General features: G+C 39.6%; 3 protein-coding genes across 4 annotated transcripts in view; all 3 read right to left on the bottom strand.

Moving 5' to 3' along the window:
* Positions 1–5,831, bottom strand: part of LOC146473812 (uncharacterized) — a 13,846-nt gene extending 8,015 nt beyond the window's left edge. The window contains exons 1-2 of one of the 2 annotated variants that reach the window (XM_085117879.1): positions 5,479–5,831; positions 888–1,547 (exon numbers count right to left, since the gene is read on the bottom strand). In XM_085117879.1, coding sequence (XP_084974005.1) covers positions 888–1,547; positions 5,479–5,665 — 847 coding nt within the window. In that variant the 5' untranslated portion in view covers positions 5,666–5,831. The remainder of the gene's footprint in view (positions 1–887; positions 1,548–5,478) is intronic. The other variant, XM_085117880.1, reaches the window with a different exon arrangement.
* Positions 1–26,447, bottom strand: part of LOC146473810 (hemicentin-2-like) — a 163,549-nt gene that overhangs the window by 108,473 nt on the left and 28,629 nt on the right. The window lies entirely within an intron of this gene.
* LOC146473811 (putative oxidoreductase PXDNL) lies at positions 17,686–25,528 on the bottom strand. Its single transcript, XM_085117873.1, has 5 exons — positions 25,347–25,528; positions 22,409–22,999; positions 20,505–21,050; positions 18,653–18,966; positions 17,686–17,943 (listed from the first exon to the last, which is right to left on the bottom strand). The coding sequence occupies exons 1-5, from the start codon at positions 25,366–25,368 to the stop codon at positions 17,803–17,805; spliced, it is 1,614 nt and encodes a 537-aa protein (XP_084973999.1). The 5' UTR covers positions 25,369–25,528; the 3' UTR covers positions 17,686–17,802.

Raw genomic sequence — 26,447 nt, 5'->3', positions numbered from 1 at the left:
CTATGAGAGAGAATTTCACAAAAGCACATAAAATTATTTCGTTAGCCACTAGTCACCTGGACATTCAGTGGCTGAAGCATCCGAGCGTCGATCGCATTTTCGTCAAGTTAGGGCTTAATTGTTTATAGGGAGAAAAATTGTCACAAGGACGTCGATTTTTATGGGTTTTTTTTTCCACTACTCTCGCGACGTACTAAACTGCTATATTTCTAACTTCTAATTCCATTGAATTCACGTTACGGACCTCAAATGAGAGATATTTGAACGAACAATCTATCCTCCTTAATTCACTGCAGAGTTATTTTTATGTAAGGGGTAAAAAGCCAAGGAAAGGGGTGCTTTTCCAACCAAGGGCCAGTATTCTTGGTGCTTGACCAATCAGGAGTGAGTAATTTCACCTTGGTATAAAGAAAATTAAGAAAAAAATACTCTCTGTTATGACCAATCAGCATTTAGTAATAATGTCCTCCATGTAATGAAACAGGCGAAACATTGACACAATCATTGTAGAACAAGATAAAAAAATGTATGTCCTTATTTTAGTAATAAATCAAACATTTCTTGACGCTACCAAAAGCTGCACTGTTTTATAACATTCTTACTTCGTGCGACAAGTGTGGCAACCGCTTCTTCCCTTCCCAGAACATTTCGGGCCACGCACTTGTATTTCTCTGCGTCCTCAAATCGAGCGTTGTCAATTTGCATCAGTCCTTCTGCAGTCACCTTAGTTCTGCTACTAGGTACGTGTGAGACTCCATTCTCTCCGGACCAGGTGATTTGCGGAGCGGGATTTCCCGAGGCAGAGCACATTAACGAAACGGTGATGCTCTCATTTACATTTACCTGAGAAGTATATACTGTTATTTTTGGTACAGAAATAGACTCACCTGGTTCACCTTTCATTCCTTTTATACCAGGTGCTCCAGTATCTCCTTTAATTCCTTTTTGTCCTCTTATTCCCTTTGGTCCCATAATTCCTCGTTCACCTTTCATTCCTGGAATACCAGGTGTAGCAGTATCTCCTTTAATTCCTTTTTGTCCTCTTATTCCCTTTGGTCCCATAATTCCTCGTTCACCTTTCATTCCTGGAATACCAGGTGCTCCCGTATCTCCTTTAATTCCTTTTTCTCCTTTCATTCCTGTTTGGCCCATGATTCCTCGTTCACCTTTCATTCCTGGAATACCCGGTGCTCCAGTATCTCCTTTAATTCCCTTTTCTCCTCTTATTCCTGTTGGGCCCATGATCCCTTGCTTTCCACTTCTGCCAGGCTGTCCCATCATCCCTTGTGGACCTTTTCTACCTCTCCTGCCTTGGTTGCCTTTGTCACCTTTTGGTCCGGCTCTCCCTGGAGGTCCCGGCATTCCCCATGGGCAAAAGCTTCCGCTGTTTTGGCACACTTTTTTAAAACTCGAGGTGACGACATCCTCCAAAACCTTTTTAAGATTTTCTGACTTGTTAAAAGAACCAATACTCCGTGTGAGTCTTTGCAGTTTTGCTTGGCGGGTCACCTCCTTTTTCACAGAGCCTGAGATCTCTGCGTTCTCTGCTGGTTAAAACAAATGACAGTCACATATAAAAGAACATAAAGAAAAGGAAAATTGTACTCTATCTTGAAGTGTTGATACCTCATACGGTAGATAAGTCACCGCGCTGCAGTTGATAATTAATATGTGTTACCTCAGGTAAATCTCTACCTCTAGGTAGCGACTTATCTAGCGCATGAAGGTATCCGCTAAGTTAATTCGTAGCTAGTCTGTGCAGCTGTTGTTTCCTTTGCAGGGGAGCGCGAGAACCGCTCCAATTCTCGTTCTCCCCAAAAGCTATCCCTTGTTTCTCGTGCTCGCTTGGAAAGCAAAGAACCACTGCTAGTTAAGACCTATCCTAAATAACCTTTCTTAGCAATAGGCTACTGTAAAAGAAGGACGATCTCTAGGACATTTTAATCAATTGCAATGGAAGATTTAAACATGTGGAAACCGGCTAAATTGCATTAATTGGAGGAATCATGATAAAACCCTCTCGCTTTCATGTTTTTTTTTTTTTTTCATTAAACTTTGGCCCACTTAGTAAATGTAAGCTACCCAAGAAAAGCCGCTATATCTCCTGGGGGGGGGGGGGGGGGGCGTATCCCATAATGTTTGGCTGGGGGTGTGCCGCTGGCACTCTGAGAACGTTAACCTATACTAGATCATGTTAACCTTTATTTTGCAACGCTATGCTGGAGTAAACACCGAAAAACCCTACCCTTTCCTTGACCTATTTCCACACTTGCTATTTCTTGAAAATGTCACTATTACAGTCTTAGTTACGTGTACACTATAGTCAAATTTTTATGTTTTAAATAATGCTCTTAAAGTTTATTTTTACTTGTTGAGTTTCGTTTCTTTATCAAGCCCTAAAATTCAAGTTAATCTGGGTGAATTAAGAACTATCATAAGTTGCCTTATGGTGCAACCGCAAAATACGCCACTCTCTAAATAAAATATATATTTAATTTACTTTTATATGTTTACAACAACTGGAAAAAAAAAGATTTTTTATATAACATCTGTAGATAATTATTTAAGCACAGTTGCTTCCGGCTCGTATTTCGAAAAAGAACAGTGAACTATTTACGTTTAACGATTGATGAGTATTGTTCAATAAAAACATGTTTATCAACGCTTTCTTTATTATTAATTTTAACGGGACTACGTAAAGTTGTCGTGCTGCCCGCCGTACCGATTTTTAAATGTCTTTTACAGGGAAACTTTCTCAGACTAAATTCTTCAAGCAACTGATTAGGTTAATTCGCGGAAAATGATACCCTATACTAGACCAAAACTCTCTGATTTCTACACCCTATTCGAGAGCGGCACATACTTATATAGCCAATCCCCCCCCCCGGTGTATTACCTTGAGGGAAATTAGCAAACTGTCTTGAATTTCCTGTCCCTTTTGTTTCAACACGAAATAGTTCTGAGACAGCCTGTAATAGTATGCGACATGTAACAAAAATGGCCCTCGTAGCATTACTCTTTGTAGATTTCAATTTTAAAGACAGAAAATTCAATCCGATTATTCCCGAGGATCATACGAACCCTCACGAAGTCGACGTGACTCAGGACTTAGAACTAATGAATCGATGATTTCAAGCAATTTTGCAACCAAAATAATTTGAGGGTCTACTGACCATACTAACATTTCAGCTAACAGCCACTTAAACCGTAGTAGGCTTCACCTTTTCAACTTAAATTTTCTATATAACACCTGAAATCCTGAAACTTAGCAGGGTTACTAAAGTAAAAGTGCTCGTTCCAATGCTGGTATACGTTTTTAATTTTAACTTATTTGAATTTTAGGACGCCATTTTGAAGAAGGATCAATTGTCGCGAACACCAAACCACGAAGTAAAGCTTCCTTGTCGGCAGCTGCTTTCGACCGGTGCGACGGTCCTCGCGTGAATTATTTGACGCCTTGGTGAGAAATTATCGATAAAATTGATAAAATCGGAGAGTGAAGCGTAATTGTTTTTAATTCAGAAATGAACTCATGTACACAAAATCTGAAAAGAAATTAATTAGAAGAAAAAAATATATTACATTTCCGTTCAATTAAATTTAGACGGTGCAAAAGACATATTCTTTGTACAATACCAGACCAAATTACCCCCCCCCCCCCCCCCAACAAACCCACGACCCTTCCTCTATACTAGTCATAGCCTCGAAAGATGCAAGATGGACAATTGGTACAGTATGTGATTGTAATGCATATTTTGTTCTCGGTGCAACAAACCCATTAATGATTCTAAAATGCAATCAAGTGGAATCTGAGAATGTGCACATAATTACCTGGGATGCCCTGAGGGCAGACCGTGTCTGAAATTCGGCTCGGTATCTTGTTATACGGGATGCCCGCAGGACAGACCGTGTCAAGTTTTCGGTCGGGTATCTGCTCTCTGCTAGGGATCTATTATTCTGATTGCCTTCAACAAAAACGGCCCAATCAAAACATCTTCGGTGCGCCGTATATCACGATGGAGGGGACCCACTCATCCCTTCCTGTGTGACGTCAAATTATCATGTGATTTATTCATTAAACCTGGATTAAATTATGTTCCCTCCTAGAAGGGATCTGTTGTTCTGATTGTCTTCAACAAAAATGGCCCAATCAAAATCCATTATTGGCGCGTATATCACGAGGGAGGGGACCCACTGCTGGGCGCTGGGCAACACTGACAGATCCAGATAAGGGGATCTGACTCACGTTTACTATCGTTTTCACCTTTAATTTGGAGACAGTAACCGTTTCTACATCGATAATTTTTCAATAGTTAACGTTAGTAAGATCCCTTTTCTGTATCTGTCAGTGTTGCGCAGCGCCCAGCGGGGTCATGTTGTTATCAGAAAGTAATTTTCCGGTATGATTTCCAGTAACACAACGATAAAGCATCACACAGTCTTTCTAAATAAAACTATTCAATTATTTCAATTGCGAAGGGAGGATAGTTTTAAAAATCTGCGAAGCATACAAAGCGAATAAATGACACCACATTAACCATCCAGCGAAAATGCCATTAGTGTATCTTGTTTATTCAATTAACTCTGCTCTCTCCTAAAAGGGATCTATTGTTCTGATTATTTTTTACCAAAAACGGCCCAATCAAAATCTATTATCGGCACGTAAATCATGGGGGAGGGGCCCCGTCATCCCTACCTGTGTGACGTCAAATAGTTAGTTGATTATTCAATAAACCTGGATTAAATTCTGCCCTCTTCTAGAAGGGATGTTTTCGTTCACTATTGTGACGGCCATATTGGTTACATATTTTTGACTTAACTATGCCGTTTTTAAAAAAGAAATTTAACCCTTTTGAAGCGGTAAATCGAAAGAACAACTGCTAAGAAGCACTCGGCAGTTAAAACGATGGAAATTGGAGAATTCCTGGCGAAGGAATCATGCTTTGTTTGACAGTTGTAGAACCACAATGCGAGGAGAAAAGGTCCTTGATAAGCTAAAACACACATCACATCACTTTGTCGAATCGATGCTTAACCGCTACTGGAAAGTACACTTCACAAAATGATTAAAGGTTTGATTGTCCGCAATTTTTACTAAAAGTTTTCATTTAGGAAAGCTTCCTGCCTGTTTTTCTTTCTGTTTTTTTTTTTTTTTTTTTTTTTTTTTTTTGTTTTTTTTTTTGTGAAGAGAGAACAATTTGTAATCTTACACTTTTATTGAAATTACATAACCAGAATAGAAAACGTGAGTCAGGCCACGTTATCGCAATGCAATTTCCGATATAACGATAAGTAGCGTAACACAACAGAATACGGAAACAACATCACGCTATCTTTGTGACTCAAACTATTCCATTAGCTAAGATAGTTTTAAAAATCTGCCAAGCATACAATGGGAATAAATGAGGCCGCATAAATCATGTGCCATTAGGGCATCTTGTTAATTTGAAATCCAAACATTCTTTAGGCTCTCTTTACCTTTCATTGAAGCGTCCGCCATTTCTTGTCTGATATGAGAAATGACTTCCTCGACAGCTACCAACCTTTGTTCGTGATCATTGAACTTCACCTCGATTCTAACGAATCCAGCAGAGTAAAGAAGCAAACAAAAAACAGACAAAACTGTGCCGGGACTCACTGATAAACCGTGGCTTTTAGAAGACATTTTGGGAAATGATCGAAACGTGTCCTGCAAATATGTCCTGCTACGACGAGTTCTGAAACCCTGCACTAGTTATATACCTCATATTTCCTTTGTTAAATATCAGAATACACAGACATTTATCCCAAGGTTTCTGTGTATCAGTTTCGGCGACACGAAATTTGGATTGTCCCCGGAGAGTTGATTTTTTTTTACCTGTTAGTAACACGTACAAGGTCAGATGTGGTGTGGGGGATGTATTGCCCGTCTCATCGGAAGAGTTGAATTCCTTACGATGATTACTTCTGTGAAGTTTGCAAAGGCGTCTGACAGAAAGGGCTTAAAATTGACATTCTTGAATTTGGAAAAACACGCTAGTTCTTGTAGCATTTTAACCCTTTGTTAGGTCGCACAGTTAATACTTATTATCAGAAAAGAAGCAATAGGTACCCCTCCCGCTAGCAGAAGCACATTCATACTGCCTCTCACTGACCCAGGGTCAAACTACTTCCTATTACCGTCATCTCTGCATCCTGTTTTTCTGACAGAACCACAGACCTGTCGGAACAAGAAAAATTTGATCATTAATTCCATTCACAACAGTGTCATCTGGTGGCTTCTATCTAACATTGGCCCTTGCACATTGTTGTCTGTTTTGCTTTGTTTGTTTGTTTTCGTTTCTCCGTTGGGCTCCAGTCAGAATCGAGGTGATGTTGAACGATTGCAGCAAATTGACAAATGCTTTAATAAAATAAAATTACAATCCTTGGTGATAATGAGATTTTATTTGTGGTTTATTTAAGAAACTATTCATATGATGGAATGTTATTTTCTAAAAGTATCGTAGTGTTTTCTCACAACTTCTACGCTACCAGATTTAAACTTCTACTGGTTCCTCAAGGACTAATTGCTTCTTATCGATTATGAGATGGTTAGAAGGAGAATTGAATACACTTTGTAGAGGAGGCGTAAGACCTCAAGTATAAACTCGTCATTAATTGGTACAAGAAGGGGCAAACTCCTCACACCTAAGGCATTTTCCTGACAGTTCTGATATGACTGCAATGTGATATCAATCTTTAAAAACATCGCTAATGACGATTTAATACGACTTCCATGAGGAAGTCACACGATATTTTATTTATAATACATAAAAAAAAAAAACGAATACTAGTGGTATTTTCTTACAAGATGCAGTCACGATTCATAAGTAACAGCTTTAATTTGAGATCTTTCTGACAAAGGTTAAGAAATCATTCATCGGTTCGAGTTCTAAAGTCCAAGTCTCGTGGACTTCGTGAGGGTTCGTATGATCCTCGGGAATATTCGCATTCCGGTTAATAACACTGACGTATTTTTCGGAATCCAACACAGGCATACTTGGAAAAAGGAAATCCGAGTGTTCCTGTTGTGAGTCAAACATTATATATTTAGACCTTCCGATTACTAGTTCGGATGCTCTAACACGGAGCTGCATGGGACTCGTGGGTCGTAGCTAAAGTCATCGAGGCCGGTTATTGTTTGGTCAACTTTGAGAAATGAGAATATCTTCGGAAGACCTCGAGTAATCTCGGGAACACATTGTTGGCCGTCAGTGGTCTTCCAAAAACCTTGGTGATCATGTGGGATTTATGAGAAATGTCAAGCCAACTAGAGTTTCTACATGTACGCATATAATGCATGACGAACTTGAAAATGTTTTTTTTTTTTTTAACAAGAATTGGTCGTGGGTGTGGATAGTCTTCCGTATGTGTTTTGCTCGTTTCAAAGAGAGTGGAAAGTGGTGCGAGTGCTTATACAATGGTATTGGACTCGAGTTGACAGGAAACAAAGAAATTGGACTTCCTTGGGTGCGCATAGTCCAGTCCTGGCTTCTCCACTCTCTGTCACGCAATACACTAATTTTTCTTTTTCGCCATTGCAAAAGCTTTCAAAAATATCACAAATATTGCAAGAAAAAGCTTCTGTAATTACTAAACGATATTACAGTCAAACCTGTATTAAGCGAACACCCTCGGGACCCTTGCTAGTGTCCGCTTAATACAGTGTGTCCGCTGAAAACAGGTTCCCTTAGAATTCGTCTTAAAAGGGTCATATTAATATTCCTCAGTATCAAATGGCCTTGAAAGGGCCAACTACTATTCCCGTGAACGGACTGGTGTTTGACAGACCGAAAGCCAGATCGGGTTTATTTACCAGTATAACAGATCTTATGGAAATAGTTGGGCGCGTTCCAAAGCTCATGGCCACATGGTTATCGAAGCTTTTAAAATGCCCAACAAACCCAGGAAAAGTGAAAATTACTGGAAAGATGGTGAGCAAATCGGTGGGTATCGTTTGGAGCTACCTACCCTGCGAGCAGTGGTTTCTCAACCGGACGCTACACTACGAAAGGGTTTCTCTCCCTTTCGTAGCGTGGAGAAACCACTGCTCGCAAGGCAGGAGCTACCCTGTGAGTACATTTTTCAAGGGGACACTTTTTCATGTAACTGGTTGAGACAGAAATTGATGATGGATTTCTATTATGTGATTCGTTTTACAGACATGTCTCTAGGTACACGAATTTCCTGTTTGCCACACAAATGTTTTGTCGGTAAGGTCACGTATTACTAATTTGATCACTTTTGCCAACAGAGATAATATTTCCTGCTTGCTAAGTGTCTACAAAGATGTGACAGATCTTTTTGTCTGCAAAGATAAATGACCGATCTATGAAAACGTAGCAAAAAAAACATGCATCCTTTTTGCAGTACCCGTTTAATACAGGTTTTTAACAATAGAAAGGACCATAAAAGTCAAGTTTAAGGTGTCCGCGTCCGCTTAATAGAGGTGTCCGTTGAATACAGGTATTTTTAACAGTAAATGTGGAAGGGGGGGGGGGGGGGAGATGGGACTTGTGCTGCTGTCACTTAATAGAGGGTGCCCGTTTAATATGGGGTCCGCTTAATACAGGTTTGACTGCAGCTAACAAAAAAAAATCCACTTAACCTTCCGAAGACGAACGCTATTCAAACAGATGAAAACAGCTTCCTGAACTCTTCGATGATACTTGAAAAATTTGGGCCAACAATTTCAAAGTGCTTCTCATTAACGCGCGCGTGCGCCTGGAGGGACATAGACCTTTAATGATTCATAGTGCGCCTTCTTTATGGGTTATTTTTTTGAAAAAAAAATCTAGGTATCTTACGGCAGCACTGACTTCTTTCTCAGGTCGCATTTTTACAAGAAACTGTTCGGCGCGAGTGCGAGGAGCGGCTGGAGCTGACCGATGCTCTGGGTGAAGCGCGGACTCAACTCTTAGCGCTTCAACGTGCTTCCGATGCCTCAATCTCACGAAGTGGCAGTCTCAACTCGTCAAGTTCTGGTAGCATTAACCGGGGAATTGCAAAGGGGCTGGCCTCAAATTGACTCAGCAACAGTTCTGGGTCCGAGGCTACTTCCTGCTCAGTTGGCTTTGTCGGAGGCTTAGGTTGTAGACCTGGGTCGGGTGCACTTGATACTGCGTCAGGTCATCTTATACAGGGAGCTTGGACGATAGTCGGCAGAGAATAGCTGCTGCTGTTCGAAGATCGGGTTCAAAGAGTCGACTGGCTGGAAATTCCAGTAGCTCTGACAGAGTTAAGGAGATAAGTCCAGCCACTCCGCGAGAGATCGATCGCATGATGACACGCTACTTTAGGTGATGCAAATGATTGAGAAAGAGCTTGGAAGTTCTAAGTCTTTCCAAAACGTGGGTGTGTGCACGGCGGACATGTTGAGTCTCAACATATTAAAAAGCTTTGTTTCTGTACGGCAAGCCTCGCACTGAATTCGCGTCTGGCCGAGGCTTGCCGTGCCGCAACAAAACTTTTTATTCCTCCGAGACTCAACATGGCCGCCGAGTGAGAAGGGTCTATTGTGACCGTTGTTGCAAAGAGAGCAGTTTCATCTTGCAAAAATAGTCTTGAAATCTGGCGCGGAGACACCCGCGCTTGCTAGGGGTATCGAATGGTCTTTGCGAGCAATTGCGAGCATGCGCGCAGTATGTCTATTTTTGCGAGCACGAGCACTGAGTTGTCAAATTTTTCTTGCGAGCAGCGAGCACTTTAGAAAATACAGATGGCGAGCAGCGAGCACTTTAGAAAATACAGATGGCGAGCAGCGAACGCTTTAGAAAAATACGGATGGCCAACAGCGAGCACTTTAGAAAATACAGAGGGCCAGCAGCGAGCACTTTAGAAAATACAGATGGCGAGCAGCGAACACTTTAGAAAAATACAGATGGCCAGCAGCGAGCACTTTAGAAAATACAGATGGCGAGCAGCGAGCACTTTAGAAAAATACAAATGGCGAGCAGCGAGCACTTCGTAAATTTTCCGCTAGCCGGAATCTCTCTTTTATTAATAGGAAACGTTGTTTTGCGCAAAGTAATAGCTAATAATCTGGCTGACACCTCCAAAACGGAACGATAGGTACAAAGTGAGGGCGGTTCAACCAGTCCCAGCATCTTACAGCCAATTGTGCCCTGCTTGATGCCAAATTACGTCACGTAGCTTCACGTGAGTCAGTCAGGGTTGGACGCTTAAGAACTTAAAGAGCTCTCAAGGAGATCTACTAGATCCAAAGCCCGCGACCTAAAGTTTTCCATCTCTTTCTAATCATAGCTGATTTATCGTTTTATATATGTATAAAAAAAACTACAAAGCAGGATTAACGAAATTTCGAGCAATCTAGCACATGTTAAGGAGAATACAAAAACTTTGCGAGCAAGGGCAGGCGAGCACCCGTGTAATTTTTGCGAGGAACACGAGCAAAGGCCAAATTTTGCGAGCACTTTTAAATTGAATGAGACCATTCGACACCCCTCTTGCTCGTACTCTGCGCGTGTGCTCCAGAGACCCTGAAACTCCGTATCCCTTCCGACGCTTATCACGGAGACTCACACTGAAGAGGAAGGAAGAACTTGAATGATTTTTTTTAGAATCGAAGTGAGTATTCTTCAAGAAAAGCAGACTGATTAATTTTGTTCAGATTTAGCACCATCAATTTTTGCTGTCTTTCATAGTCAAAAACACAACTTAACCCAGAAATACTTGTCGTATATAGATAAGAATGTAAATAAAAATAAATCCGACGTTGTTGAGTCTCAAAATTAACTAATACGGAGGGCTAATTGGGGCAACTATTCACATCTAATTTGATGTAGAAAATGCAACAGGGAACGTGAGCTTTTTACAGACATCAAAATATTGCACATTTCTAGGGCGACTGGGGGAGCTTTGAACTCGGTAAAATAAAAATAAGCAAAAAAAAAACTTCCCATTGACGATGTGGTCTCTGAGAGTGTCAGGCCAACTCGTGATTCTTCTACTTAACAATTATACCACGAGCGTGCGTTGAATATGAGATGATAGATAGCTATCAAGGTGTATAGCGCCGAGTTGGCTATAATCATCTCATATTTAATAGGCGCGAGTGGAATAGTTGTTTTATTGAAAATGATCCACAAATATTGCCAGATCTCGCTGTTTGCTTTACAAGAACAACCAGAAGACAATTTACTGGTCGCTATTTCTATGGCATGGTATAATGGCTCGTATACCATGGCCGCTAAGCAATCAAATCCCTGGAATTGCATTATACAATGATCCAATTTTTTAATAATAATGATATTAGAGCTGATATCCAAGGCCAACTGGCCATTTTATAAACGACACTGTTCCGAACCGAGCAACCTACTTGGAATATTTTAAAGGGTTACAAGAACAGACGTTTACCCAAACGGTTAACAACTAAACTCAGCCAAGTATTAGAAAGGGTAGCAAAATATGGGGCAGATATTATTGGTAAGAAATTACCACAAAAAGATAGTCTTGCTGTATCAATGTAGAATGTATTCTCTTGTCTTTGGCACGTCTTTGAAGAAAGGAACCCATGTTCTGTCAGTCAATCAGTACGTAAAAAAAGAGTACCATTTCCGTAACATTTTGGTATGTGGAAGGGTATAGCTTCTAGCTTGTCGTTACCTTGTCTAGCTTTTTATAAAGATAGTGAGTTAGACTTGGACTATGACGTATCTCTTCATTTTCTCGAACATGCACCGAGTAAACACGAGCCCGCGCTAACATTGATTCTCGCGTATCCTCGCGTGAATTGAATCCCATGCGCGCTGGCCTGTTTCGCTTGTTCTACAGCCCTTGAGTATTGTACCTAATATTCACACTGTAAGTAATTCCACCACAAGACCACGTTATTGGTGTCGTTTCGGGTAGCTCGACTTCAAGACTACACAATCTTCAAAATCGCGCCACCAGAACATGCTGGAGCAAGAGAGGATAAATGTAACGCGTTTACAAGTATAAGACGTTTAAACACGCTTAAAACGCCTCCCTTGACTGGATTTATTACTAAAATCAAGTTATGGCTCTAGGTATTTTCTTATCTCGCATGGCTGGCTGAAACAGTAAAACCCGCGAATTCATAAGAACTTGTATTTTTTTTTTTTTTTTATTGAAGTGTAATTACGATACAAAGCAATTTCCCCAACTTCCACTGCAGTTCTGTAGAAATATTCTGGCCTACTTCAATGGTATTAAAATTCTCTATGGTTATGATCAAGCACAAGACACCTTTTTATATAATAACAAAGAAATACATGTTAAAAGCAAGCCGGTGTTCAATAGAGAATGGTATGAGAAAGGCATTCTGTCTATCCAAGACCTTCTAGACCATGAGGGTCAATTATTGTCGTGCCGTCAATTTATTAGCAAGTACTTTTGTAAAACTAATTTTCTTCAATACTATCAGATTATCAGCGCCATCCCAAAAATACTTTTGATTAAAACAAGGAATGCAGAACCAATTAGAAAAGGGATTTACAATGATAATGTCTTCACTTTTCATTTGATTCAGTCCACTTACATCTAGATAACATCAAGACAAGGGACTTTTATAAATTACTTTTGGAAAAAATCCACACGGTGGAGCATGCAGGTCCAAAGAAATGGAACAGAAATTTAACTCTGAGTGAGGAAAAGAGGGAAGAAATCTTTACATCCCTAAAAAAAAATCTGCTAAGAAACAAAGCTTAACAAATTTCATTTCAAGCTCATTTATCGAATTATAGTGACAAAAAAGAGCCGTAATATTTCTTTTGGCATTAAGGAAGATGACAATTGTATACCCTTTGGTGAAAAAAATTCCATCAACCACACTTTTAGAGATTGCTCCCCCATTCAATTCTTCACACAGAAAGTTATTGATTGGTTTAATACTGTAAATGGTTCTAGATTTAAAAACTTTTTGACATGTACATCCTTTTACGGATCGTACGAAAAACGCTTATGAGCGAAATTTAATTATACTCTACTTTTCATGACGGGTACTTAACATCTATACCAGCAAACTACAAGATAAATTAATTCTCCTCTCACATTTTATTACAAGAATCCTTCCAAAGTACATAGTTGAAGGCCAGCAATGAAATACAAAAAATGTCTCCTCCTCCTCCTCTAAAACAACTACAATAATAAATGAATAATAATGTAAATGATTATAATAGTAATAAACTCGTTACCTTAAGCTACACCATGGTATTGTATAACATTTAACATAATTTACGTTGTATAGTTGTAGAGCCTCTAACAAAAAATTCAAACTTATAGAATCGAAAGCCTTTTCGAAGTCAATTGCCACCATTAAACTTGGTAACTGCTTCAGTTTGTAAAGTCTTTATTTTCGTCGATTGAACGAACAGCATCAAAAATAGACCTCCCCTTCACATGTGAATATTGCTCTCCATTGAGCCTTTGAAACAATCTTCGTATCCACATTTAAAAAGAAATATGACACCAGTTTTTAAACACGGAGCGATCCTATAAGACCAGGCTGAACAGTTCAGACTGTCAATCAAAAATCCCAAAAGCGCGTATCGGATTGGTTGATTACCAAAGGTCTTATTTTAGGCACGTTCAAGTTCCCGCAACTCCGATTCGAAAGGACGTGACGAGTCGGCGGAAAAGCTGTCTTAGTTCAAATTATTTTGTTCAAAATTAATCCAACAAATATGGCTACAGGAGAAGAATTTAGAAAGTTATTTGTCCGTCTATTTTGCGATCGGAAATTCATTTATCGGCTGGTAAAATCTTATCCTTTCGAGATATTTCCGAAATGATTAGGATAAAGTTCGTAAATAAATAAACTCTGTCTCATAATAGGTTGTTCTTCTGAAACCGGCTTCCGAGATGGAATCACTTCGATCCTTTGTGTCGTTCAGTGGGGGAGAGCTAAGGCCTAGGGCAAACGTCGAATCTTAGTCGAACTTAATTCGTCGAACCTATTAATTTTGAAATAGGCGCATGAATGGTGCGACGTTTGCCGCAATTAAGTTCGACTCAAATTAATTGGTTCGACTCCAGCATAAGTTCGACTTGCCAAGTCGGATAATGCGACAGTGGTTCGGCGTTACAGCAAACGCCGTTCTAAACACGCGCTGAACTCAATTCATAAATCATGCAAATTACAAAATAATTGATTCAAATGTGATGAACTGCGCAAAAGTCACAAAAATACCGACTCCCCCATCTGCCAAACGCTATTTCCCCCCCCCCCCCCCCCCCTGACGAGCATGCGCTGTACAAAGACAATTTCGCGACCAGAAATGGCGAGCTATCGAAAGTCATTGCTGACATCGCACAGCGTGATGGAAATGTGTTTTTCGTGTTTCTTGAACACTAAATATAAATGATTGAAATGCGAATTGCCTATTTGCAATAAATGCTCAGTGTTTGAGTTTTCTCTTTCTATTTTTCGCAGTTAATTGCCAAAGAAAAGCCCGACGAGCACTGTATCTAGGCATTTCGCTAGCAAGTCCTAGCAATAACTAGCCGCGCATGGAGTGAATAGGGACCTTACGAATGCAAGACGGTGACGCCAACGCAAACGTCATTTGAAAGTATAACTTTATTTCATTTGTGCTACTTCGCGATTATTTTAACTCATTCAACTTGTATACACAAACGACAAACTACCCAGGAACCAAATTGGTAGGAGTACCGTTCAAGTTAAGGAAGAGAATGAAAAATTCACTCCCGTGGGTTCACGTTCTCCACAAAACCTTAAATTTGGTCATTTCGCGTTGTTGTTTTGCAGAGGACGACAAAGAAATTTAAAACGCACGTGCAGAACGATTGTTTTTGCTCATGAAGCCTTTTGTGTTGTGGCTTTGTCGTCGCCGTCGCCGTGGTGTTTTCGTAAGGTCCCTGGCTAATAGCACGGGGACACGTGCTTATTTCCGTGTTTCACAAAGTGCAACTTGTGAATTAGGGTCTACGCAGGTTCGACGTTTGCTACCACACTGGAATTAAGTCGACTCTTTGTCGAACCTATTTTTAATAAATTCGACGCGACTTAGATTCGACGTTTGCCCTAGGCCTAAGTAAAGACACAAAGTCGCGGAAGCAAAGCCGAGAAGAAACAACGGAGCGGGCAACGGAGGAGAAAAGTGAAGTGTCTCAAGCGGCGAGCGATCGCACGCAAGACGACGGAGCTGATAATCTTTTTGAAGTCGGCCTCTCTATTGCTTACTGTATAAACTTAGAATATATTTAGTACTGGCTAATTTTAATACTGATGCGAGAGCCATTGCCATTATCATTTCATCCATAAGATACATGAGAGCAACATCAGGTCGTGTTTTGTTTATATCTTTGGTGATCTTGCTAATTAGCAAATATTGCAAATATGCATGATCACGTACGAAATGTGTTTAGATGTTTTTCCTCGCGAAGCGAGGGCCGAAGGCCCGAGCGTAGCGAGGTTAATAAATTTGTCGGGCCGAGCCGGCCCGAGCGGAGCTAAGCCGCGCGAATTCGAGCGAAAAATATATTTATATATATATATATGTTGATATATGTTTATATCTTTGAAGGTGTCCGCACAATGACGTCAGACTGTCTGGCGTTGTCTGGAGCAAAATTTGCATACATCGAAAAAAATATGCGTGCACGATCAAATTTCAACTGCAATGTTCATCAATATTCACTGGATACAGAACTATCTCTCCAGAATCTTTTCCCTTTCTTTTAGAAATCTTTTTTTGTGAAATAGTGCATTAAAGAAATTACACGCTTTGTGGCCGCGGTAAATAATTTTCCGTGGGAAATAAATTCATCGAACACGACAGCGCTGCACGCCCGTTGTACATTACGTCGCGACAGAAATAGATTTTCAACCGCAAACTAGCCCGTGGAACTACGAAAACACTATGCTCATAAAAAAAAAATCTTATGCGCCTTTTAATCTCCTCGTTTGATGCTACAATACGTGTAAAGAGGGCTTTCCACCCAGCCCCAGCTTCGCGAGGTTTTGCGAGTCACGTATTTCTAGTTATTTTTGATTTGTGCATAGAAGTTTAGAATTTATTACTGCCACTTCCAGCGGATTAGTAGAGTTAGTTTTCACGTACGTGACCGATAGACACACAAGCGGTAATGAACTTGAACCCAACATGACGACTCGAGCAGCAGTTTAGCGGAAAACATCTGCTAAATTTTGAAAATCCCGCCAGTTTTGGCGAACAACACAGACTCGTTTTGGTTATCAGCATGTTCAGATGGAGGGATACAGATGTCCAGTTCGTCGCAGGCTTCAGTTTATAATGGTTTCGATCTTTGCACTGTGTATTTGGTACAAGGATTTCGAATTTCGAGGTAAGTTTCGTCTAATCTTTCGATTGCGGCAACGAAACTTGATTATTTCCGTTATTATCGTTAATCTCGGTAATTTCTGGTGTTTTACAAGATTTATAGTTAGCGTTTAGCTTATTTTTATTGATAAATGGATTCCTTCTTCGATTTTACAAACGATAGTCCTACTCTCTTTTTTCCTCGACCGTTACCGACGTCATCCACCATTATACTGATCCGTTAGGAAGCCAACAAAGCGCTTCAAAGGGGGCGTGTCCTTCCCTTTTATAGGAACGTATCTTCTGTCTCTACCTTTCTTTTCAATCACTTTTATAATTCGATGCCTTTGTGAGTTAGAAAGTTCACCACATTCATAAGAGAGATCAAAAAAATCGGTCAGGAGTTGACCAAGGAGTGGCCAGACCTTTTTATAAAACTCAGCTGAAAGGCCATCTTCTCTAGGCGATTTTCCGTTTGGAAATTTTGAAAAGGCTTGTAAACACTCCTTGGTTTTGGGTTTTTTCAAGGTTAAGAAAGCATTTTGAATTCTTTTCCCCACATTGATACCAATTTGACCTCGACCTAATTAATTTTCCTTGGATAATATGATCGTAAAGTGTTTCATATTTGCTTCTCGCCTCATAGAACCTTGCCAAATTTTTCTCTGATGGAAATTGATTGCAGGTTTCTTCACAGCTTTTCAATTTATCTTCACAGTCCTTAAGCTTTGTTCTATGATCTAGCGATTTTTTCTGCCCTATTCAATTGTTACCTGTCTTTTCTTATATTTGATCAAGTCCAATAGGAGACGCCTATCGGCTATCGTCGAGGAGACTTGAATTAAATTTCCAGTCAGATGGCCCAGTGGCCTGGACTTCAAAAGTATTTATATTGAGAAAGATCGCTGAATGATCTGATTTAATAGAAGGATCAATACCTGTTTTATCGACATCGTCTTGAAGATCGTCACTTATGAGCCAATAGTCAATTCGTCGTTGGATGAGTAGACTTTTTTTGCCAACATGTAAACTATTTTTTTTTTCTCTCAAGATTGCGAACTCCCCAAATGTCTATAACATTAAATAAATGCGAGCATTATGTCTTTAAGATACTTGACAGAAAACTTTGTTTCAATTTTCCACCTCCCAAAGTTGGCAAGAACAGCGTCCAAATGAGTATTAAAGTCACCTCCAATAATAAGTTTAACATCTGAGTCAAAATCCACACTTTAAAGAATAGACAAAATTTCCTTAAAGAACTCAGTTTCTTCATGTATTCATCCTGAATCTTCACATAAAAGTCCTCATTATAAGACCTAAATCGCAAAAGTAATCCTAAATTATAGTTTTATTCCTAAGTACTAGCTCAAATTTTAAATTGTTGGGTAGTACTTCAGGATATTTAAAGCCACATTGTTAGTAGCTTCATTTTTTATACTTACTCTGACTAATCGAAAATCCTTTCACCTATAACAAACGCGATAAGAAATGGTTGCTTTTAGTTTGACACAAATATTTCAACGCTCAAACAAGGCCACCCATTGTCTGTCACAGGATAGAATCGAACAAATCTGGCTTTCACGTGACTGCTGAGGGAATTTTTCAAAATAACCCTTGAATATTTGTTTCCTTGGAACACCTAAAAAAGAGATGGGGGGAACACGTAGATTAGAACAAAATAAACACAGATTAAGAAAATAAACTCCAAAATGTGTTTTCTCAAGAACTTAATAGATGCAGGCGCTAGTATGGAATGGCTGTCAATCAAATGAAGAATTCGAAATGAAATGATAACGATAATGATAATGATTATGACAATAATAATAATAATAATAATAATAATAATAATAATAATAATAATAACAATAATAATAATAATAATAATAATAATAATAATAATAATCCGTGTATAATTCCTGTTTACATTCACTTCCTGGTAATTATTTGTTACTATCCTAAGTGGCAACCCGCCCCGATTAGGTTGAGTTACTTAAGGGTTGCAGTATATTTATTTTACATGCAGTGTTGTTACATATGCATACAGCACTGGAATGGAAAGTTCTTTAGCGTAAGTCATTTTGTAACAGACGCTGTTTCGTTGCAGCTTTGAGCGTCACCCTAATGATTAATGAAAGAGAAGAAAAAAGCTCGAAAGTCACTCGAGTTCTTTTGGCAGATGATATTATAAACGGGAAACCAGTTAAACGCGTTGAATGCATTCATTGAGTGATCCAAGAAACTGCCTTCTAATATCAACACAGGACAACGCTTTTAAGTCTTAACAATCTATTTAGTTGTTTCTTGGGATAAAAGGTCTGGTAAGAATGGCTTTAATTTAACGTATTCACCTTTACAGCATTGTCCTCCATGTAGTAGTTAAACGTTGTTCCATCTAACGAAAGTCTTAACTTGAAGCTGGTGGTCCGAGCACCTCCCGTTGAACCTTGTGTTGCCACTGCACAAACAGAGCGCACTGCACCCATATCAACTTGAAGGTAATCTGTTCTGTCATCAGAAGTCTCTGCACACCACACTCCATATTTTCCCCTCTGTCCATTCAGTCGGCCATAGTATGGCTGAAAATTACTGTCACCGAATGTGCTTGCCGTAATTCTGTCATCTGGTATCGTGTTGATGTCCGCGACGCCCACAGGCTGACATGCTGGAAAACAGAAATGACCACAATCTGCAGTCCACTTTGAATATAATTTATTATAACATTCTGTGAAAGGGAAAGGATTAACCCTACCAGACGGTAACAAATGTGGATTGTTTTAAAGGTTGTGCTTTGACTTTTGCGTTAAAAAATGCAAATCAATATTTTTGTCTTATTTCTAGAGGTTGATACATTTATCTTCAGACCATGAGGTTACCACAGTTTTCCCAACTTTATGAGTTACAATTGTACCTTTAACTGTTACAACTCATTAGCTTCTAATAAATACATTTTTTTTAAATGAGTTGTAACAGTTAAAGTTACGGTGTGGCCATTGCTTTTTTGTAAAGTAAAAAACTTAAAAAAGGAAAAGTTTTGCCTTGTTGTATTATGGATTGTATGTGAAACAAGTATTTAAATAAATATCAGTTTTTTATATTCAAGTTTTTACTCTGGAAGAGAACAAATTCGAGTTCTCAACGAGAATGGGAGGCATTGCCTTCCACCATCTATCATTAGATTTTCGCAAACATTGAAGTGTCTGAGCGATGCGGCTTGTTACTAGTTTGTTTTTGCAAGCCTGTTGTCGTACTTGGTAACTGCATAATCTCGGTTCCATGGCACATAACCCCAACTCAAATGACTTCACCGTCTCACGGGTCCCTCACGGTTCTACAGTAGAGCTTTACCACCAATAACCTGGAAAGTCATAGGTTCGATTCTCTTCGGGAAGATGGTATGCTTTAATTAACTTATAACCTGAAGCTAATTTTGTACCATGAACTTGGATGCTAGACTCAGTGCGCACGGATTTACGTACAACTCCAGCTTTCCTATTGTTTAACTCTCGCCCCAGGCTAACGGGTCAGAAGCGTGTGTGGAGTCACCTACATCAAATGTTTTCTTTCTATCCAAGTCGATTTTGTGTGGTCATGAGCCTGAACACCGACGTGCTTTCGATGCACTATGTTTCATGTAAAAGCACCACCAAATATCCCTACCGGTGTGATATTCACAGATGTTACTCCACAACACGTGATGTGTTCGTAAAAAATTGAATGAGAAGTTTCTTAAACAGCTTCAAAGAATATATTCTTTGAAGCTGTTTAAGAAATCATGTCAACAAACGAATGCCCAAAAGGACCGGACCTGTTTGTATAGAGTAATGTTTGAAAGAAAAGTGTAATAGGGACCTTAAGCAGAGACGACAACGTCAACGAAAACAGGCTTGAAAATTTCGCGATCATTTCTACTCATTCAGGTTGTGGAATGCGACCGAACTATGCAGGAGCTGACGTCGTAGGGGGCAGAAAGAGAAAAGAAAATTTATCATCTTGCGTTCACTTTCTCCATAAAACGTTGAATGTGGTCATTTCGCGTCGTTGATTTGCGAGGACGACAAAGAAATGTACCAAAGTTTAGAATGCTCGTACAGAGCCAGTGTTCTAATAATTAAAACTGTTGCTTTCTGACGTTCTTGTTGCCATCGTCTACGTCGCTACTTAAGGTCCTTCACATCTAAGAAGTGAACCCTTCCGGCTTACCATCTGTTACAGTCAGATTCATAACAGAAAAAGCCTTAAAAAACTCCTTCGATGAAGCGACACAAGTATATGTCCCCGAATCCTCTTCTACAGGATTCCAAACTTTTAGCGTCCCATCCACACCAACTTCTGATCTCCTAACAGGTAACTCCCCGCTTTCCTTTGTCCATGTGACTTTTGGCTGTGGGTCCCCTGTAGCCTGACAGCTGACTGTAACATTCTGGGTTATTTCCACTTCGAGGTGTGAGGGTGGTCGGACTGTGAAATTGGGTAACTCCACAACAACAAGCTGTGTAACGGCCGAATCTTCTCCAAAGGGATTTGTCGCTTTGCATTTGTACAAACCCGAATCTTTCTTTTGAGCATTGATTACTGATAGCTGTCCATCTTTGACCACCACGGCTGTAGTTTGCGCAAGGTCGTAGTGCACTTTAGCCCACGTGATCACTGCTGGAGGAAAACTGGTCACGTGACATACCGGAAAGGTGACATTTTTGCCCTTTTCAACGTAAAATGGACCAAAGGATAGAGAAACCTTCGGTTTACCTAAAAAAAGAAAAAAAACAAACAAACAAAACAAGATGTTTAGAATAAAGGATGAAGTAGCCTTCAAATAACTATCATATGGTGGTACCCATGATATTGCGAACAATAGACAGATTCTCTCGACACTGATGTGATTATTGGAAGCCTGTGATATGTAATCTACTAGATTCACATACGACAAGCGTCCTCGGTGCCGCTTCCTTCGTTTTGGGTGCTAGTAAAGGAAGCTTATGACATTATATTCTCTTTGGGTCATAGTGGCATCTGAGGGAAAGTGTCACAAAACCTCACGGTTAATGACTTCGCTAGCTACGAGTCAGCTAGAGGATCAGTGCTTAAAGCATCTGAATGTCGATCGCAAGGTCACATGTCAGTTTCTGTCAAGTCAGGGCTTGTTTATATGGAGAAAATCTGTCACTATTCTCGCTACATACTGAATTTTGTATCTTTAATTTCTTCTTTCATTGCAATTTTTTTTTTCTTCTTAATCAAAGAAAGGCCATTGCAGTTATTTACGCATTTTAAACAGTTGCAAAAAAAAAAAAAAAAAAAAAAACGACCTCAAAAAAAATTGAGGCTTCGGAACAGGATTCGAACCCATGACATCTACGATACCGGTGCAGTGCTCTACAAACTGAATTATTCAAGACAACTAGAATCTGGTCATATTGTGAATTCGTAATATACCAATGAAGGATGGGGAATATGAATATATGAAACATATATTTGAACTGCAGGGGGACGATTATTAGAAGGAAGTCGACCCTCGCAGTTACCTACGCAATTTTAGCAGTTGCGAAAAGAAAGCCTGAAAAAATTCCACAGGTATTTTTAAGGCTTTCCCAAATTGCGCGACGAAAGTAATTTCGGAAAACTTTGAAAATGGAAGACACAAATAATCCCTTACTGTTTCTTGTAAGACAGGGTTAAAATTTCAACTGTAGCACTTGAATTTCATGCACGAAAGTTTTGCAGTAACAACCCAGTTATCTGCGCGCAGCTTATAAGTCAAAGTAAAAACAAAAAAAAAAAGAAATCATTGCTGATAGGCACAAAGTGAAGCCAAGGGTTGCTCTACCAATCAGAATTGAGATTTTTTGGCGCTTGACCAATCAAGAGTAAGTAATTTCGCCTTGATAAAGATAAAATAATAAAAAAATGCCTTCTCTGTACACCAACCAGCATTTAGTAATTATGCGCTCTGTGTTGAAACAGGTGAAATATTAGCAAAACCATTGTAGAACTCGATAACAGAAAAAAATATGTTTCTTTTTTTTTTTTTTTTTAAATAATGAAACAATTGCAACGAGATATTTCCTTACGCTACCAAAAGCTGCACAGTTATATAAAATGGTTACCTCGTACGACAAGACTAGCAACCTCTTCTTTCCTTCCCAGAATATTTCGCGCCACACACTTGTATTTCCCAGCATCCTCGAGTCGTGCGTCATCAATTTGCATCAGTCCTTCTGCAGTCACCTTTGTTCTGTTGGTTGGTAACGCTCCATTCTCTCGGGACCAGGTGATTTGTGGAGCGGGATTTCCCGAGGCAGAGCACAGTAACAAAGCCGTGGTGCTTTCATTAACAGTCAACTGAGAAGAGGACAGTGTTATTTTTGGTGCAGAAATAGATTTTCCTGGTTCACCTTTCATTCCTGGAATACCCGGTGCTCCAGTATCTCCTTTAATTCCTTTTTCTCCTCTCATTCCTGGTGGGCCCATAATTCCTTGGTTTTCGCTTCTGTCAGGCTGTCCCATCATTCCTTGTGATCCTTTCCTCCCTCTCCTTCCTCTCCTCCCTGGGTTGCCTTTGTCACCTTTGGGTCCAACTCTCCCCGGTGGTCCCGGCAATCCTCGAGGGCAGACGTTGCCACTGCTCCTTTTGATTCTATGCAAATCTGCTGCAGCATTTCCTTCATATTTTATCATATCTAAGCCTGTTGGTTTTTCTAAAGAAAAGAAAATCGTGAGTCAGCTGAATCCGTAAATGACTTAAGCGTTGCAACATAGTTTTAGTTTTCTTTTATCCAATAATTCTGAAAAATTTCATAATCTGCTCTGAAGTAGGACAGGGTTTACAGAACTGAGCTGCAGCGGCTCCCACTTAAAGTAGATAACCCCCCCCCCCCCCCCCCTCCTCCCCACCGCAAAACGCAACCCGTCCAGGCTGAGCACATACATAAATTCAATCCCCCCCAGAAAAAAAAAACTGCAGTGAACAAGCAAGACACTTTTGTGACTTGCTACCACGGGTATTTATAACGAAAACACAGGATGTGATTGTCATCAAATTTGTAAGATTTTAAGAATGAAGGAAAGCAAATTAGCAGACATACACAAAAAAAGACCTAGCACTCGTAGCATAGAGTAGACAGTGATTGGATTACACGAAAATAAATTAAGGGATCGAGACTGATTAATTCACCGACAAATTGTGACTAAATATTCTTCAAAGCTGTTCTCATAAACAGTAGCAGCCGATAAAGTCGATAAAAGAAAGGTTGCCAAAATCACGGGACCGAGGAAAGCACATTTCCTTCCTGTATTTCTGATCCCTGAAATGAAGAGCAAATTTGCCAGCGACACAGGAAGTCTTAGTCTCCCACGTAGTCGTTTTTAGGGGACTCGTATTTCCTTCTTGTGGGGAGGAGGTAATACGAGTCCCCTAAAATCAACTGCGTGGGAGGCTAAGGATTTTTTTTTTTGCCACTGTATTATTTATTCTCAAAAACCAACAATACTACAAAAATATCTGCATGATCTAGTTACATCGGGCATTACTAACATTAACTATATATACAGAAAATTGACACATACAACAAAAGACTTACAGACGAAGGAGTCGTTTACAGAAAAATAAAAAAAAAGCAAACAATAAAATAACATTATCAGTAGTTAAGCAGTTTTCTACAGCCGTTTCTTTACATAGTCAGGTGGCAGCGTTGAAAGAAAACATTTACATTAGCTAAATATAAGAACAGTTTGAAAGCTAGCTCAATGTACTAGGGAATGGGAACTAAGCTTAGAAAGCTATGACCCTACATTTTCTTTCTTGAATTTTAATAGCGTTGGCTAATTAATATTGAGGAATGGGAAGAGAGGCTCCCTTTCTTTTGATTTGCTCTTGATTTATAAGACTCAATGTGAAATTGTGATTTGAGAACCAGAAGGAAGCTTTTTAAAAGTGGGATCTTATTGTTTGCTACAACACCATTGAAATACCTCGCTAAAAGAAAGCACAAGTTCAGTTGAAGGGCGGAACTGGAGTTGTCGGACCTCAGACCCCCAAAAATGGCCACATTTTTGAATAGTTTCTTGGTATTAACTTGAACCGTTCTAGCCTTTCAACCAAATCATCCCAAAAAAGAGAGACCTTTGGACCGAGCCAAAAAAGATGGGCTAAGTTTTCTGAGGAGCCTCTACTGAAAGAGCAAATTCTGGTCTTCTTTAATTCCAATTTTGGTTAGAAAAACATTTGAGGGTAGGATTCGGTGAAGAAACCCATACTGGAGCTTTACTAGTTTTGTGCTTTTGGTACACTTAGCTGCACACCCGTAAGTGGCTTTCCAATCAGGAGTCCAATTTTCGTCAAAGTTCAAGTTCGAAAAACTCTTTCCATTTTCCATGATTAGAATCATCAAGATATTTTTTTAATCCAGTTAGTCTTGAGCGACTTGTTAAACAGCGTTGTGCCAACCATTTTTAAACCGCCTTTGTCGTAGTCGTTTATCATTACGCTTCGTTTGATCTTGTCTCCTTTATTATTCCAGAGAAAACTGTAGAAAAGATCATTTATCTTTCTTATAATTTTGTAGTTTCTCACGGGTAGAGCTAGGCTAAGGAATTCTTGGCAAACGTATGATATATCTAGTTTCATTGCACGATTATCTTCAGAATTTTCAATTGGCAAAGAAGGCTTCAAAGCATCGACATCAGTAAAAAAAATTAACAATAAATAAATAAATTTAAAAAATAGCGGTTAACAGTAAACGATTCGATCGCACTTTAGTACAGTTCATAATTAACCAAACTGAAAACGTAGACAACTATGGCTGGGCTTATTGTACCAAGCAGGAACCGAGTCATATCTTGTTTTTGGCTTCTTGAATATTTTATTCAGTGGATTCGTCTAAGTTCCTGAGAGCGGTTATAAAAATATGGAAGGTTTAAAGGAAGATCCTGCCTTTGTTAATCGTGTTTTGCCTTACAACAAAATATGATGGAAACGTGAAAGAGAATTAATGAAATACTGACAAAAGCTGACTGACAAAACAAAATGGAAATAAACTGCTGTACCTTTCATTGAATCGTCCGCCATTCCTTGCCTGATGTGAGAAATGACTTCCTCGACAGCTACCAATCTTTGCTCGTGATCATTGAACTTCACCTCGATTCTTATGAATCCAGCAGAGTAAAGGAGCAAACAAAAAACGGAGAAAACTGTGCCGGGACTCACTGATAAACCGTGGCTTTTGGAAGACATTTTGTGAGACGGAATGATTCAACGCCCTACTTGTAAAATGAGGTGTCGTGGCAATTTCTGTAATTCTGAACTTCTTACAAACTTGATATTTCCTAAATGGTGAAGGGTAACTGAATACACAGATTATATAAGAGAGGTGGGGTGTGGGGGGGGGGGAGATTGCACTGAAGGGGGAGAGGGAGAGTCGGGTGCAAATGACTGCGTATTGTTTGTTACTATCGGTCATGTGCAGAAATGGAAAAGAGATGTTCAAGTTCTTTCAACGATCGGATTCGTTCATCATACATACTTTTTTGGCTCGTCCCCACGGGGCTTTCCAGGGTCAATGTTTTGCATATACACAATAGAGGAAGCTAGCGGAGTATAACCCAGTCCTATTCTAGATATAGCGAAAGGATGCTTTTACCAAGGTGATTTGCGGAAGAACTGAGAAGTCATTAGGAACTACTTAGGGGCACCCAACGACCACTTTCTCTCAAATCCTTTGAAACGCCATTTTAGGCTATCTGGAGTGCCTTTAAAGCTCTGTAGGTTTACTTCAGGCCGCGCTATAATATTTTTATCTCTTCGGTCATTCTAGGGGAACTTGAGTCTTTTCGAAATTACTAGGGTATTTTTGTTCTTTTCTCGAAAACCTCAGGTCTTTTTTTTTTTTTCAAAATTCTTAGCTGACCTTCTTTCGGTACCCGAAAACAAATTTTTATCTATTACAAAATACTAGGCCTTAAATTTCCCATGTAAAGAACGTTCGAGGTGAAAATTCCTTAAGAAATTAAATTGCAGGGGTTTAAGAGCTTTCCGATCCGATAATTTACCTAAACGATCCGTTGGGTGCCCCGGACTACTGAACTTTAGTAGAGTGAAACCGAAAGCGGAAAAGTGGATCATTTATGGATTAATTTAATTAACCGATT

Source organism: Pavona decussata, unplaced genomic scaffold (genome assembly GCF_977016875.1).
Source record: "Pavona decussata unplaced genomic scaffold, jaPavDecu1.1 SCAFFOLD_92, whole genome shotgun sequence".
In the NCBI taxonomy this organism is placed as follows: Eukaryota; Metazoa; Cnidaria; class Anthozoa; order Scleractinia; family Agariciidae; genus Pavona; species Pavona decussata.
The sequence above is the reverse complement of the archived record's forward strand: the minus strand, read 5'-3'. Positions and strand labels throughout refer to the sequence as shown.